The sequence below is a fragment of the Haliotis asinina genome, chromosome 9 (genome assembly GCF_037392515.1).
Source record: "Haliotis asinina isolate JCU_RB_2024 chromosome 9, JCU_Hal_asi_v2, whole genome shotgun sequence".
Taxonomy (NCBI): Eukaryota; Metazoa; Mollusca; class Gastropoda; order Lepetellida; family Haliotidae; genus Haliotis; species Haliotis asinina.
The window spans coordinates 35,927,373-35,943,945 of record NC_090288.1 but is presented as its reverse complement, the minus strand read 5'-3'; the positions used below and the strand labels follow the sequence as shown (position 1 = coordinate 35,943,945).

Genomic DNA, 16,573 nt, shown 5'->3' with positions numbered 1-16,573 from the left:
TAGTTTCTCCTTTTCGAGGCATTGCAATTGACAGGTTGTTGTTTAACGCCGCACTCAGCAATATTCCAGCTGTATGGCGGTGGTCTGTAAATAACTGAGTACGAACCAGACAATTCAGTGATCAATATCAGCATTATCGATCTACTCATTTGGGATACGATCGTTAGTCGCCTCTCACGACAAGCAAGCGTTTCTGAAGAACAGTTCTAACCCGAATCTTTAAGGATTAGTCAAAAATGGACAATGGAATTTCGGTCCTCCATGTAAAAAGCCAAAAATATTCTAGAAACCATACTGAAGCGGTCAATAAAACGAGGTATTTCATTCCAATATATTATACAGAAAAATATTATCTGATATTTGTGCGCAATTCATCTGTAATGAATAACGCTTTCGACCTTAAGAATCAACGAAAGTGCAGAAATTGACGTTATCAGGATCATGAAAACATTCCAATATATGATAAAATCATTCGGTTTGAAAAATCATTGTACAATAATGTTATCAAGGTGAAAAAAAAAAGTCCTACTCTGCACACATAGCGTCCCGTTGTACCCGTCTTGACATCCGGACGGACAAGAACCATCCACTCGGTCACACACCACACCCGGTCGACATCGGCCACAGGTGAATGAACACCCGGAGCCATAGGTACCTTCCGCACAATCTGCAGTGATAAATATCAAAAGTTTGAAGTGAATACACGTGTTTGCTGTTTTCGGAAAAAGGTCATCTATTATTTTTTTAAGTGTAACGTACGTCATGTAATATTTTTTGAAAGTGTAATTATACAGTTTCTTATTAGGGTTGAGTCCAATTCAGGATTCGAACCCCCGCTCTAAGAGACAGGTCAACGGTCTAATTCACTCAGCTATCGGATCTTCAGAAAGAAATGAAGTCCTAATACTGGTTGACCTAGTTTATTATTGTCTAATCATATTGGGTGTTTAAAATATTTTTAGTATTTTAGTTTAGTATATTAATAAACTGTGTACACACACACACACACACACACACACACACACACGCACACACACACACACACACATATACAGTTTTACGCATAAATAGATCAGTCATTATCTATTTTGTTGCTAGCTTGACATGTCCATTGGAATATTCTACCTGTATATGGCCTGTAAATAACCGAGTACGGACCAGCAAATCCAGAGATTAACAGCATGAGCATCGATATATGCAGTTGGGATACGATGACATGTGTTAACCACGATCGCATTGGTCGCCTCTTTCGACAAACATGGCCCTGAAGACCAGGGGTCTCATTGGGCTCATCATTTAGTACTGCTCAGTACATAATCCTTGTTTTCAGACCGTCATGACATATGCTCCGAAAATGTTACTATCGAACAGAGTGGAACAGAAAGCTAATATTCAAGCTAATTTGCATATTGGTTCCGGGGTTATTGCTTTCTTATTTCGATGTTTAGATTCGAGTTAAACATTCAAGATGTATCTCGTTACCTTCCACGCAGAGGTTACTAGTCTTCCCAGGGTCACAGCCGCTAGGACAACTTCCGGTTACTTTATCACATGGTGCCTTGTTTCGACACGACCCACAGGAAGACTCACAGTTGGCACCGTATGTCCCATCATCACATGCTGCAACATTTGGGTTTTATAGAAAACCATATTGATTAACATGTACGAAGATTTCATAGTTCACCCTGTACGTTCCAACATTACATGCTACAACATGAGGATTTATATTGAATGATATCGAATAACATGCAGGAAGATTCGCGGTTAACCCTGTATGTCCCATTATCACATGCTACATAACGGGGATTTTAAACTAAATGATGTCCAATAACATGCAGGAAGATTAAAACGTTACCCTGTATGTGCCATGATTATATGCTGCTACTTTGGGAATTAATATTAAATCATATTGAATAACATGCAGGAAGATTTTGCAGTTAACCCTGTATGTCCCATTATCAGATGCTACATCATGGGGATTTTATATATTAAATCATACTCAAAAAATGCAGGAAGAATCGCAGTTATGCTGTATGTCCTGTCATCACATGCTACAACATGGGTATTTTACATTAAATCAAACATGCAACCACTGTGAAATACGAATTTTAAGTGTTTCCTCCAAATGGACGTTTTGCTCAGATTTATCTGTCATCAGAACTGTATTGCAAGTGAAAAGTGAAAAAAAGAATTTCATAGCAACAACGCAATCAGTCGACAACAGATAGACGACTCGAAATGCTTAACATTGCAATAAATCATGATTTACAGTACTGAGAAGCATTTCGAGGCGGGGCCGTCTCATTTTATGTTATCTCCAGTCCTCGTAAGGATGCGAGGGCCTGTGTTGACTATGTTGCTGGTCAATACTAATTTACCTGATCGACAGTAAGGCCGTTTATACCCTGGTTCGCAGCCGTTAGGACACAAGCCAGTTATCTTGTCGCAAGGTGTTGAGGCTTTACATTGCCCACATCTGTTGCTGCAGCTGGACCCATAGGTGAAGGATGGACATTCTGATATACAATTTACAAATGATAAATTCATAAATGAATTGACAGTTTTAAGTCAAACACAATAAATTAATTTAGAAAATAAATACATAAATTACTACCAAAAGTAAGTTAAAATGAATGCAGAAATTAGATGTAGCTTGTTTGTGAAAAAATTGTTTTATCAGAGAACTTTTTAAAATGTTTTCTATCTGTTAGTGGTGCCTTGTATTGTAATAAAATATCACTCAGTTCTAAACAAAAGAACCAACACAAATGCTCATAGAATGTATGCCACTGGACAAAAGGTGAAGGGTTGGCATTCCGTTATGCAATGTAGAAACGTCACAGCAAAAATAATTTAGTTTCCGGTTTTTGCAGAAACCTAATGCATACTGAGTAATGTAGGTTTCCGCTAGGTTTCAGTATCCGGAGACAGACAATGAGAGTTTCCGCTTAGTTTAGAAAACTGAAAGTAACAAGTCAAGGTTTCCGTCATGTTTCTACAACTAAAAGTTTCATTGTAAGTTTTCATTTAGTGATATCTTAAGACCACGGGGAAGTAAACATTACTACTCAATTCATTGCTCGACAATGTATGGGTTTTTTTGACATAAATGCATTAAATACTTTCGATTGGCTAGGGTGAGCACGCTTACATAAACACAAAAATTCAGTGCTCGCTCATCGACATATATTGCACACACAGGCATACATACAAATGCATAACTTCTGTGAACACATTCATGTAAAGCGACATGCATTGCCATAAATGCATTGCCAATGAGTCTTCCATCGTCTGTGTTGCCAAACACATAAAATGGACAATTCACTTGCGTACGTGCATTAAGTGAATACCTCTCCGCCACACGTACAAGTAATGTGGTTCCAGCTACGCATTCATAACAGTGGGTAATGTACTGCCTTGCATATATGGGTTGTCATTTGTTTTTTTCCTTGCCACACATACATTGTGGGTCATTGACTGATAAACACGCCTGTCGGATGGTTTACATGCAAACTTAAAAGCGAATACTTAATCGTAACACAACGCGATCCCCCGTTGTACTTATGGGCGAGAACTGGTTTCGAGTAACCATTGTTGGTCGTAACTAGCAACCAAATGTACCGGATGATTAAGGTGATGGTTGTTACTCACAACAGTACCACGCCCATATACACGTACGCTGGCTTCCACACGCATGTGCACGTGGCTGCCACACGTGTGTACACGTACGCTGGCTTCCGCTCGCGGGTACACATACGCTGGCTCCGACATGCATGTACACGTACGCTGCCTTTCCCACGCATGTGCACGTATGCTGGCTTCCACAAGCATTAAAACGTACGTGTGTACACAGACACTTAATGTTGTCAACAGACATGCCTTTATTGCACTGTTACACAACCTTTCCCTAAACTACCAAACATTTATCGTTCTACCTGTTTGACAAATCGACCCTGCAAAACCCGGACTGCACCCATCTGGACAGAATCCGTTGGCAGTGTTACACACAGTGTTCACTTTGCAGTGTCCACAAGTCTGGACACAGTCTTGACCAAACGTCCCCAATCCACATTCTAGCAAGAGAAACACATTCACTGATGAAAGGAACAACACTGAAGATTCTTGCGAAACCTTGATTATACCATGGTCACAGAAATACACACATACACGTGCATCGTTTTCCAAAAGGATTTTATTTGAAGTGATCACTGCATAACTGCGAATGGTAAAAATCATTTATTTCTATTAATCAAGCTAGTGAGCGAGTTTAGTTTTACGCTGCTTTTAGCAAATACTCGACTAGCAGCATTATCACGGGGGTGATATGGAAATGGACTTCACATGTGTATTGTTGACATTTGGTATCGTACAAGCATTTGTCTAATAATTCTTCCATAATATGTTTTCATGCATATGCACTTACATATAGTAACGTAATATGGTGCTAATATAGGGGCGGTTCGGTAGCCTATTGGTGAAAGCGTTCCCCCGTCACAACGAAGCCCCGAGTTCGATTCCCAACATGCCTACAACATGTGAAGCACACTTTTCGTGTCCCCTCCGTGACATTGCTATGATGTTGCTAAAGGGGTTAAGCCTTTCTCACTTGCGTACGTGCAATTAATCTCCACAGCACAAGATATTTCAGCGATCGGCTCCAGCTCATAGATCAGCCAAATAGAACAGTGACACGTAGAATGATTACCTGTATTGCACGTAACGCCCGTCCACCCAGCTTCACATCCCTTGAAACATATCCCCGTCACCGTGTCACATATGTCACCATTACGACATCGTCCACAAGCAAACTGACACCTGGTCCCATACGTTCCGGCAGTACAAGCTGGGTACACGAAACATAACACATAGGGCTGAGTAGACCCAAATCACAGCTGTATATAACAAAAACAAAATGGGAATGGGTGTCAGGTACGTTTGCTGCACTCAGACAACCCCGTGATCAACAACATGAGCGTCGACCTAAGCAACTAGTGTGCGAGATAGGTCATCCAAGTCGGAGAATCTGACCGCGAGATCCCGTTAGTCGCCCATCACGGCAAGCATGGTTGCTGAAGACAGTTCTAGTCCGATCTTCACGTGTCCTTGAATGGGACGGAACACGAGACATAAACTTGCATCATGACCGGAACCTAACAAAGATACAGTTGCACTCATGAATGAGTTTTGGCATGACAGGCATGGCACCATCGGACCTACGTTGTTCAGTGAAATTTAGATATTACTATGAATTAAAACCTGTGGTCACATGCCTGTGGCAAAGAACATTTAAATAAATAAATAAATAAATAAATAAATAAATAAATAAATAAATAAATAAATAAATAAATAAATAAATAAATAAATAAATAAATAAATAAATAAATAAATAAAAAGCGCAAAAACGAATACAGAAATAAATAGAGAAAGACTTGTAACCAATAAAAAATAAGTAAATATATTTTTGTGTTAACGAAATATCAACAGGTTTGCGTATTCTTAATTCTATCTGTATTGTATTTTTTTGTGACTCAGTTCAAGAAGAATGGTGTAAGGATACTAAAATACTGAAACCTTCATTTTAATTTTTTTTTGAACGGTCGATTCAAACCTAAAGTACTTTAATTCAAGACGAGTGGAACGGGTGCTCGAAGCGACAGTTCAAGTTGTTTTCACTGTCGTAGCTGGACGTGACAGTTATGAACCACGCAAGCCAAGCATATTATCAGAAAAGTAATAACGTGTATTTACGTGTCGAACACATGATTCCGGAAAATCCCGGTGCACACCCAGTAGGACACGCCCCTGTCTGCTTGTCACAAGGCTGCTTGTTCTGACACGACCCACACACTGATGCGCACTGAGGTCCGAATCTTCCATCGCTACATTCTGAAAGGATATTGTGGGTTAATTTCAATGGTTTTGTTTTGATCATTCATATATTGTTACAGACATTACGAAATGATCATAGATGTGGCATGAAAACTTTGCTCGGGTTAAAGATTTTCTTGTACATGTATTTTTGTGCCAGGCTTTATGATACAAAGTCATTGAAAGTAACATGCCATATTAGGGATTACACTTTCTTAGTAAAATACCAATTCTAGTGCTTTTTAGGTTGAGTCTCATCTGGGATTCGAACCCGCACCCACAGAGTCAGACACCTAATCGCCATCACACAAAGTCAGCCGTCTAACCCGCTCTGCCACCGCGACTTCCACGAAAATGGAAGAAAGTGTTATAACAAAAAATATGACACATGTTACATTTGACCACTTTCTAAATGGCAATGTGTAACCAATGTCATTGAATATATGACACTTTCCATAACATAGATACTACTTGTATTCTTTCGGCCGACGTTTCAGAGGTATTTCAAGATCCTGATTCGCCTGAAGAGGATGCCAGAAGCATAATTGTTTATTTGTTTGTTTGTTGCTTAACGCCGCACTGTTCCAGCTGTATGGTGGCTGTCTGTCAGTAATTGAGACCAGACAATCCAGGGACCAATTTAATGAACATCCATCAACTGACAGAATAAATATATATGGAAGACACATTCTGTAATTCAAGAGCACAGCGTTGTCATCCGTATTCGTTCTATCTGACTTCCAGCTATGCCACTGAAACATCCATCAATTGAGATACGATGGCATGTGTCAAGTAATTCAGCAAGCCTGGCCACCCGATCCCGTTAGTCGCTTCTTACGAGAAGACCAATTCTAACCCGGATATTCACGGGTTAAAGACAATAAAAGACGCTGTTGCTATCCACGCAAAGTGCCATGTGTTCCAGCTGCTAGTATGCCAACCAAATACCATGTACTACAATGTATAAACCACGATCAGTCAAGTTCAGGTTCTCACAACTAAACAGAATCCTGCCAACGTCAACAAACATTTAAAACTATTAATAGTTTACAACAGTAATTACAGCATGTATATGGAACTTGAGAAATTTAAGCCAGTTATGGAGGTCATATACTGAAAACACACCTTCGTTCACAAAGCTGGGTACGACTTTGTATTTTGTTATTAAATGTATGTATTGCATTTCTAACATTACTAAACAACACCAATGCTGACATATGCCTTGCCACACAGTGTCACACGTACAACGTCCGTAAATCAGTTCAAGGTATACTCACGTGTATTGCACTTTGACGTGAAGAACCCCACAGCACAGCCGTTTGGACATTCTCCAGTCGTCTTTTCACATACCACCCCATTTAAACAGTTGCCGCATACACCGGAGCAGTTGGTGCCGTAACGGCCATCGGCACATACTGAATCATAAACACAATCATAAACACATGACATAATAATCGCCTTTTTTTCTCCTGCCCAACCTGAATTAGTTCTTTCGTTCAACCATCAGTCCCGTACCTTAACATCTATCGTAATGATAATTGTTATGTTGCATTCAACCAATGGAACCTGTCCCATAGTCACAGAACTGTGTGTGTTTAAGGTAATAACATTATTGTTACGATACGATAGTATAACATCAGGCAATTCATGTGCGCGTATAATGAGAAATAAATATTGTTTTAGCTTTACACAGACCAAAATAGATCAAAGCGTTTTCGTCTTAAATCAAACGAAGTCACTACTCACCTTTGCAGTCCACGTCACCATAGCCATCTGGGCAACCGGAAGGACAAGCACCATTGATGGGGTTGCATATAGGGTCAGTTTCCTTGCATGTACATCGCTTCTCGCACTGGGCGCCATACCACCCATCTCCACATACTGAAAGTTTAAGTCAGGATACAGAGTGCATTCGCAACCATGATACCAGTATTTAACAGACATAACTCTTTCCACATCCGTGAGAAATATTTGTGAAAAGCGATTTCAACTATAACATGAGCACATGTATATTAATGACTTTCAAACAATGATGAACTGAAGAGTTCGCCAAATTATGACCGTCACAAACAGGTGCAAAGACAAGTCAGCCGCTCAACTGAAGAAACACGGGAACATATATTACTTGTCCAAAAGGCGATGCACAGGACAATTGAACATAATCTCTAAATACATGTGTGATACATATCACGTCTCATTTCACTACCTAAATAGGTATATCGTTCAAGCCTGATCGCAACAGGAGGATACCCGGGACGCTTAAAATGGAACTAAATGTCATCTCCCTGCAAATACGAATGCTGGAAACATTCTGTTTTGGAATCCTTGGCCTGGCCACTACAACAGCACTCTTTGTCGAACGGGTGCCAAGATGCAAGCACCATATCACCAAAACGCTTTGAGACCCGTGAAGGTCCCGGGGTAGAATAGGCCTTCAGCCACCCATGCTTGCCATAAAAGGCGACTATGCTTGTCGTAAGAGGCGACTAACGGGGTCGGGTGGTCAGGCTCGCTGACTTGGTTGACACATGTCATCGGTTTCCAATCGCGCAGATCGATGCTCATGTTGTTGATCAGTGGATTGTCTGGTCCAGACTCGATTTTTTACAGACCGCCGCCATATAGCTGGAATATTGCTGAGTGCGGCGTAAAACTAAAATCACTCACTCACCCAAACGCTTTGAATCAATCATCAACTCGTACAACTGTACATCTGAGGACATTGTTAATAAGAAAGGTGTCTTGTTTCCACTCACCGTTGACTTCAATCTCACACACCGAGAGGTATCTCTCACGAGGTAGGTACAGTGTGATGTTACTCCCTATCAATGTTGAAGTACACGGTATGTCCACTGGCAATGTCGCTGTGGTGGACTCGAAACACAGATCGCCATCCACAAGGATCTGGAGACCTTCCAGTGAATCTCCTGGTGAAGAAAAAGGCCAGTAATGTAAATCTTGTGATTCTACCTTCAACATTAAACCAACAGAGACGTAAGATTCATGTAAACTTCAAGAAACATGTAAATGACACATAACACCCCTTCCGGTAATCCAAAAAACGAAAACAAAAATGTTAAAAGTTAAAAAAAACCCAAGCACCACAACAATCTAAATCGCACACAAACAAGTTTCTTTGTTTCTGTGCTGTTGCTTTGTGTTTAGTACCGTACTCAGCGGTATTCCAGCTACGGTTGTTTGTAAAGGATCGGATTTGGATCAAACAATCAAGTTACTGACATCACCCGTATCGATATCCTAAATGGGGTGAGTGAGTGTGTTAAGTTTTACGCCGCACTCAGCATTATTCCCTCCATGTGACGGCGGTTTGTAAATACTCGAATGTAGACCTGACAATCCAGTGATCAACAGCATGAGCATCGATCTGAGCAATTGGGAACCGATGGCAAGTGTCAAGCATCTCCTCAACGGGGTACGATGACATGCAACAACCACACACACATCAAGTCAGGGAGTCTGACCACCCGATCCATGGAGTTGCAGAAAGTCATTTCTAGCCCGGATCTTCTCTGATAAAAATGGCAAATTCTTCATGCGGATCATACTTACCTGCGATAGGGAAATATGCCCGTATGCCAGCGATCCGGGGCGATGAAGTTAGACGTAGGGTAAAATATGTTCCTGTAGTATATCGTAACGTCCGAGCACAGGTCCTAATATCAGTCGTAGCCGTGCTGCCATCTACTGCGAGGTTGCTGTTGCCTATACTGACGATGTTCCCCAATCCGTCATACTCAATGTACACGCTTTTCTGTTCGGTGACCTGGGAGTAAGCTATGTTTTCTGGTAACACAAAATATATGTACGTTTAAACGAATAAACCCACAATGCGGCATGGATTTTAGTCATATTTCAATTCTCATTTGCCTTCAGTTGCCTTTAAAGATCTGCCAAGGGCTCAATAATCATTGTATTACAAAGGAATTGAACCTATTGTAGTTTTAACATTTTAGGGGGGGGGGGGGGGGGGGGGGGGTTAAAATTACAAAGGAACGTTTTGTAGTTTTAATACATTATCAATATGCCAGTTCAATCACGGCGAGGAACACCAGAAATTCATTCGGTTTGACGAGCGAACGCTTTTACCGCTTGGCTACCCCACCGCCCCGCCTAACGCATTTTAGCTACTGTGGTTCGAGTGAGTGAGTTTAGGTTTACGCCGCTTTATGCAATATTCCAGCAATAACACGGCGGGGGATATCAGAAATGGGCTTCACACATTGTATCGATGGAATCGAACCCGGGTATTCGAGAAACAAGCAAATGGTTTAACCACTGGGCTACCCCACCACCCCTACTCTGGTTCGAAACGATCGTGCGACAGTGAGTGAGTGAGTGAGTGAGTTAATTTTATTGTCAGATTGGCAATTTTGCAGCCATATCGTGACCGGAAATATCTACAGTTATCGCGAACTGGTTGGGCCAGTAATTAAGTTTGGTTCGTTGTAACCGTTGTACGCATTTCCCCCAAAAAATATATCGCAAGTGGTCGGGATAAAAAATCGTTACATCACTTTGTTGTAATGGTTTTGGTTGTAACATAGTTAACTATGTACAGGATTGAGGTATGGTTATATTGTTTATCAGTTGATCCTCTCCATATCGACATGGGGCGCTGGGGTACCCTAGTGGTTAAAGCGTCCGTTGTCACGTCGAAGAAACCGGCATCGTTTCCAACATGGGCACAATGTGTGAAACCCATTTCTGGTGCCCCCGCCGTGATGTTGCTTTGATATTGCTAAGAACGGCGAAAAACTAGACTCACTCACTCACCATATCGACATTACACAGAATCTGAGTATTCTATGTTGAATATATTGGTATAAAAACGAGCTGAGTACGTGGAGAATCTGTTTAGAGCTTACATCGGCTAAAACCAATTGACTTAGACCCGTTGAGCATTTCCATATTAAAAAAAAACACGAGTGATGAATTGTATTGATCATTTGCACATTTCTGCTTCCCTTTCAAAAAATAAATAAATAAAAATTACAAAAGATGTAAATATTCAAAATTTAGTAACGGTAACAACTATGATTCTGCGTCATTTGATAACAACTCTGAAAATACTTTCACTTAAGTTTCGAATCAAACCACATTCTCTGTCAACTCACAATGGATATCATTAACATTTATAATGGTCCAGTTTCCCATCACCACCCAATTAATGAAACGTTTGTAAAATTTAAGTTTTCGCCCCTAGTTGTCCACATATAGCTCTCTGATTCGTGTACAGTTTAGAATATACAGTGCTAAAAATTCTGACAAAGTATTATCAGTTACTGGGGTATGACATACGTGCTTTTATGTCCTGAGCGTATGTTAGGCTAAATTCTTTAGTTAAATGATGTATCTTCAGCTTACGTGCTTGACAGTAGGGTCCCCACCAAGGAGACTGACATGGGGAACATCCTTGCTCCCGGAAAGTGGAACACTGGGTAGGGTTTAAACAATGGCAAGTGTCCTGGCCTGCAACAAAGAAATAGAAGCAATTTGTTGACAGTGTTTTCGGATTTCCTGTTATCTGGTTTTTAATTTTTATCGACTTTTTTAAGAATAGACCGCTGCCATATAGCTGGAATATTGCTGAGTGTGGCGTAATACTAAATTCACTCACTCACTATCGAAAACGTGCAAATGATCGGGTTTCACCGTAAACAGGAAAATCTGGTTATGACGAATTTAAAGGAACCAATGAATATATTTCGAATAAACTGCAGTTATCCGTCTTTCGAATAAAAGGTACAGCATATGACAGGGACGAAAAAGTACTCGTTACATCCGTATGTTCGTTATACGCGTGTCTGTCATAAACGTAGTTGTCTTATGGATGAGGAAAAGTGTTTGTCACTTACATTACATGTACTGTATGCCTCTTGCTACGAACTGATTATCAATTTGAAGCAAAACGCTAACCGGAAATCAGTCAAAATGAGAAAAAGTGTGCGTGAAACCAACAAACTATGCTAGAAACATTTAGTGTCTTTTGGACAGACAGAAGTCGGCTAGACTCTTCGTGTGAAACCAACAAAACAGTATGATAATTAAAGATTGCCCTCTTCTCTTAACTTCCGTTTAGATTTAAGATTTCGATCACCCTTATATGCTTGAGAAAATGAGTCCGCAAGGTATAGGGTCATTGGGCTGTAGTACCTTGTAGTACCTTCCAAAAAGTGTGTCTAAACATAACACAAGAGTAAGTACGGCATGCGGCTGCCACTCAATGACTATCGGCATACGTGGGTCGGTCAAAAGTAGTCGGCCTCGGAAATAATAATTTTGATTTTTCTATATATTATCTGTCAAACAAATTGATCTTGCTATGTTTCAACTTCACGATCCCAAAGCTGTTTGACCCCTTTTTTATTGTACTCCTCCCAAAACGCAAAATCTGCAATAAATTTAAATGCAGCACGAATTTCAGGAAACAACCTTTGGAAGAACATTTTTCTATGAACATAGGGATAGGGAGAAGTCGGCTTGACTCAAACTATTGAAAGTGTATGAAAAGGCAATATGAAACTGCAATCGCTTGTTAAAGTGACTCTGTCAGATGTTGCAATCATAAGCACATAACTTATTCAAATATTTTCACCTATTCATGCATGATGCCAAGGGTTCGAACTAAATAAAGGAAGGTCCCGCAAGTGTCAGCTTGCAAGATAATTAAAATAGAGCCAGCTTGAATGTTTTTGAAAGACTTATATGGTGGTGTGCTGAACAACCCCCACCTAAGTATAAATCAAGCAATCCAACTCTGTTGATTATGACGAGAAGTCATCCAATACTATATGCATATTTCATATGATATTTTCTGAGGGCATGCCATTATCCAAAGGTTACCAAGTTACATACTCCACTGAGATGACTAATGATGACTAATGTGTAGTTAACCGCATTACCCACATACTAGAAAGTCAACTTTGGATACGTTATGCTAACGATTCCTACAAAATAACGTGGTAATAGTTTACGACAAAGCCGCAGCTTTCTTGACATTACAGGACTGTGTGGCGTCAGCAATTTAATATAGGAAAATAATTATTTTCCAAAATAGCTTTAGGATCAGTTTGTAAAGCTGTTTATTGTATTTTCAACAGCACGAGATCAGTATTTGTATCTAGCATTAACTTTAATGACATAGTGATATTGATAATGGTTGGTCCTTAATTTTGAATAGATGTACTTCTTTAAATAATGTCAATGTGCTTCAAATAGAATTTCGCTCATTCGCTCAGTGAGAAGTTGTTTGGGGTTAACTTTGGGTTAGCCCTGGGTCTATAACAACGCAGTTACAATACAAAATTTTGAATAAATAGTTTTGGAACTGAAAGTCGTGTGTCTCTTGAGATAGTGAGTGAGTGAGTAAGTTATCGACATTGCCAACAATAAATATGTGGCCATATGAGTGACCATAATCATACGACTTTAGGAGAGAGGCAGACTGACATATTTTCACGTGCATAGTCAATAAATCCGTACGTTACGTACGTACGTACACAAGCACGCACACACATACGCGCGCATGCACGGACACACATATCTGCATTCTTGTATTGAGCGGTACTGTTCTTCGGTTGTATTACTATATTGAGACAAGATCATGATCATCCTTGAACTTACTGCCGTGTGTTGAACAACGTAACATCTGTGAGATCTATATGCAGGACCTATTCAAATTAGCCGATTTACGCCTCTACAATAAACATATTTTAGTAAACTATCGGCCAAAGGAAACACTGCCACAATAAAAACGACTGTAAATTCTTAAAATAAATTGTCAGTCTGTTTGAAAATAGCCAAAAACACAGATCTCGAACACAACATGTCTGTTCCCAGTGAACTGTTGCACTTGCATTTCTTATCTTGTGGGAAAAAGGCGAATTTACATGAATAAAACGTAAACAGTGCACAAAGTTACCTGTTTCAAATCAGGGCATAAAAACTAACCAGGTTTATACTCGACTGACAACCAGGAACGCGAATCGTTTAATACCCGAACAGAGGGCGAGAGCAATCGGCAGTCGGTATGTTACAAATGGAACAGACACAAGAGCATGTGGCTAGGACCATTAGAGGCTGCACATCCACCTTCGAAAGACTTGTCATACGTCTAGGACAGACTGGCAGTACTGCAGACAGGCCACAGAGTGACAGACTGAAGGTCTCTACCCAGCATGAAGACCTGTATTTATGGGTGTTGCGCTGGAGGGACCGATACGTCACTGTGATACGCCACTGTGATGCCATCAAGTGCCGACAGTATTGGACATCCAGTCAGCAGGTATAGTGTGACCAGACGACTCCACATGTATGGCCTCTGTGTCGATCGACCTTTCAAGGGCATGACGCTGTCTCGGCAACACCGACGTGTTAGATTGAGATAAACCAGGACAGTGCCACACTGGCAGCAGCGAAACTGACGAAGAGTAAACCTTGGTGCCGGAAGCAAGTTCCAGCTCCTCAAGATCTGTCACCACTTGAGCACCTTTGGGAATAACTGGGAGGTCATATTCGGAAACGCCAAAATCAGCCATTGGCGAGGAACGCTTTGGTAGCTGCTTTGCTAAAAAATGGCGTCGGATCCCGAATAAAGACGTCAGAGGACTCAGTTACTCAGTTTGACGCCGGGTTCGGACCTGCATCACAGCTTGAGGTGGCATTGAAGAATATGTGCTACCCAGAAAGTCCAAGTCGATTCTGCACTGGCGATCGAATACTGGATAATGCACCTCAGTGTCTTAGATCATGAGCTGCGTCATTTTTCTTCTTGTTATCCATAAAATATTGTTACAGAACGTTTGATTTTTGCAATGAAACATACAGAATTACCATATTTTGCTTCAATTTTATTTTAGACCAGAAAAATATTTGGTGGCGTTTCCTTTGGATGCTAGTTTTTATGATGATGTTTCATGTAACTACTTTTTTAATATATAGCCGACAATACCCATTTCCGCTTTCGCAAGGTATCCCTTTAAAAGTGAACCACCAACAAATATAATACAGGGTGTACCAGTTTTATATTAATAAATATTGTACACGTGAATCAGTCTCACTCCATCACGGACCCGTGAAGGTCCCGGGGTAGAATAGGCCTTCAGCCACCCATGCTTGCCATAAAAGGCGACTCAGCTTGTCGTAAGAGGCGACTAACGGGATCGGGTGGTCAGGCTCGCTGACTTGGTTGACACATGCCATCGGTTCCCAGTCGCGCAGATCGATGCTCATGTTGTTGATCAGTGGATTGTCTGGTCCAGACTCGATTATTTACAGATCGCCGCCATATAGCTGGAATATTGCTGAGTGCGGCGTAAAACTAAACTCACTCACTCACTCACTCACTCCATCACGGGAACGTGAGCTTACAACCAGTGAAAGAAACCATGACCTCTCACAAAATCCTATGCACGTTACATTTACATAACATGATACATAAACTAACGGGGCGTATTTGCTTGCTGTGTACAACATTGAATACCACCAACGTTTCCCATACCGCGATCAACCTTACAATACAATGTTCAACCAAATTCTTTTTATCGGTTCACCGTGCGTCGAAAGAGAGAGGTCACCCACTTATTCACCTTCATATTCATTCCAGATTGTCACCCATGTTTTCTTATGCAGCTTACAGCTTGTCGAGGACGGTGTGTGGCGAATACTAGTACTTACTATGTGAAACAGGGTAAGGTGACACAGAGCTGGTGAAGATTGAAACCAGGAATAAATTACGCTATTTACATGACGAATTCGGTTGAGATCATACATATATTCTGTATACCAAATATTTTCTTTGTTCCCTAGTAAACGATAAAGCTGTGTATTCTATGTCAGTGTGTAACTGGGACAATAGGAGAATAAAAGAGGTTGAACCAGGTGGAATAATGTACGCGGCTGGAAGGTGTGGCTGTTGAGATATTCTGTATTTCTATTGCATCTGTGATATGAATATGGCATTGTTTCAGCGCCGACTAAATGTTTAGGTAAAAAGATTGTGAACCTTTTTGTGCATTTGTATTTGTGTCGATGTTATATAGAAGTCACGCACGAAAACAAAATGATCAAGAAAACTTAATGTTGTCAGTAAGAAATAGTCTGTTACAATAGGTAGTATCTGCTCTCTGGGAAGTATGGAATAATGAAATGTGACTGATGGTCTACATTTCGATTTATCATTCGTGACTGTTACATGCAAAGAATAAATGCTTGTGTTGATATCATACAGCGACCAGTGACAGGCCTCGTCCTGTTTACCCTAATATATTACGAATCAGGCTGGTCTGGTCGAGCTTTCAGAAGATAATATTCTCGATATTGTTCCATTATTATGTTTTATGAGGATTTGTGACTTTATTCATACACTGGACTGACAGATATTCATATTCATATGCTGACAGATAGAATGACAAGACTGTTTGTTGAACACATACCAGCACACTGAGCATTCAGCATAAGTAAAACTAATCAACAGTTAAAGGGGTGCACACCGGTGTTCCGGAAGGTATTTTGAAAGATGTTATTAGGAAAAGATCATGTACAGAACGAAAGGCAATACACATGAACACAGCACAAGGCTATTCCTGGATACTGAAGAATGACAACGCCTACCTGATGTACTGAACGACCACAACACCACGGCAAGACAAACACTCCTGAGGATCACTGAACTGAATATATCCAT

General features: G+C 40.6%; 1 protein-coding gene across 1 annotated transcript in view; it reads right to left on the bottom strand.

Annotated features, from left to right (window-relative positions):
* LOC137296666 (uncharacterized) overlaps positions 1-16,573 on the bottom strand; it is a 43,298-nt gene extending 26,725 nt beyond the window's left edge. Inside the window, exons 1-12 of the mRNA XM_067828485.1 lie at positions 16,501-16,573; positions 11,254-11,358; positions 9,439-9,672; positions 8,625-8,795; positions 7,615-7,749; positions 7,146-7,283; positions 5,749-5,886; positions 4,706-4,843; positions 3,936-4,073; positions 2,379-2,516; positions 1,483-1,620; positions 530-667 (exon numbers count right to left, since the gene is read on the bottom strand). Of these exons, the coding sequence (XP_067684586.1) occupies positions 530-667; positions 1,483-1,620; positions 2,379-2,516; positions 3,936-4,073; positions 4,706-4,843; positions 5,749-5,886; positions 7,146-7,283; positions 7,615-7,749; positions 8,625-8,795; positions 9,439-9,672; positions 11,254-11,358; positions 16,501-16,573 (1,684 nt within the window). The remainder of the gene's footprint in view (positions 1-529; positions 668-1,482; positions 1,621-2,378; positions 2,517-3,935; positions 4,074-4,705; positions 4,844-5,748; positions 5,887-7,145; positions 7,284-7,614; positions 7,750-8,624; positions 8,796-9,438; positions 9,673-11,253; positions 11,359-16,500) is intronic.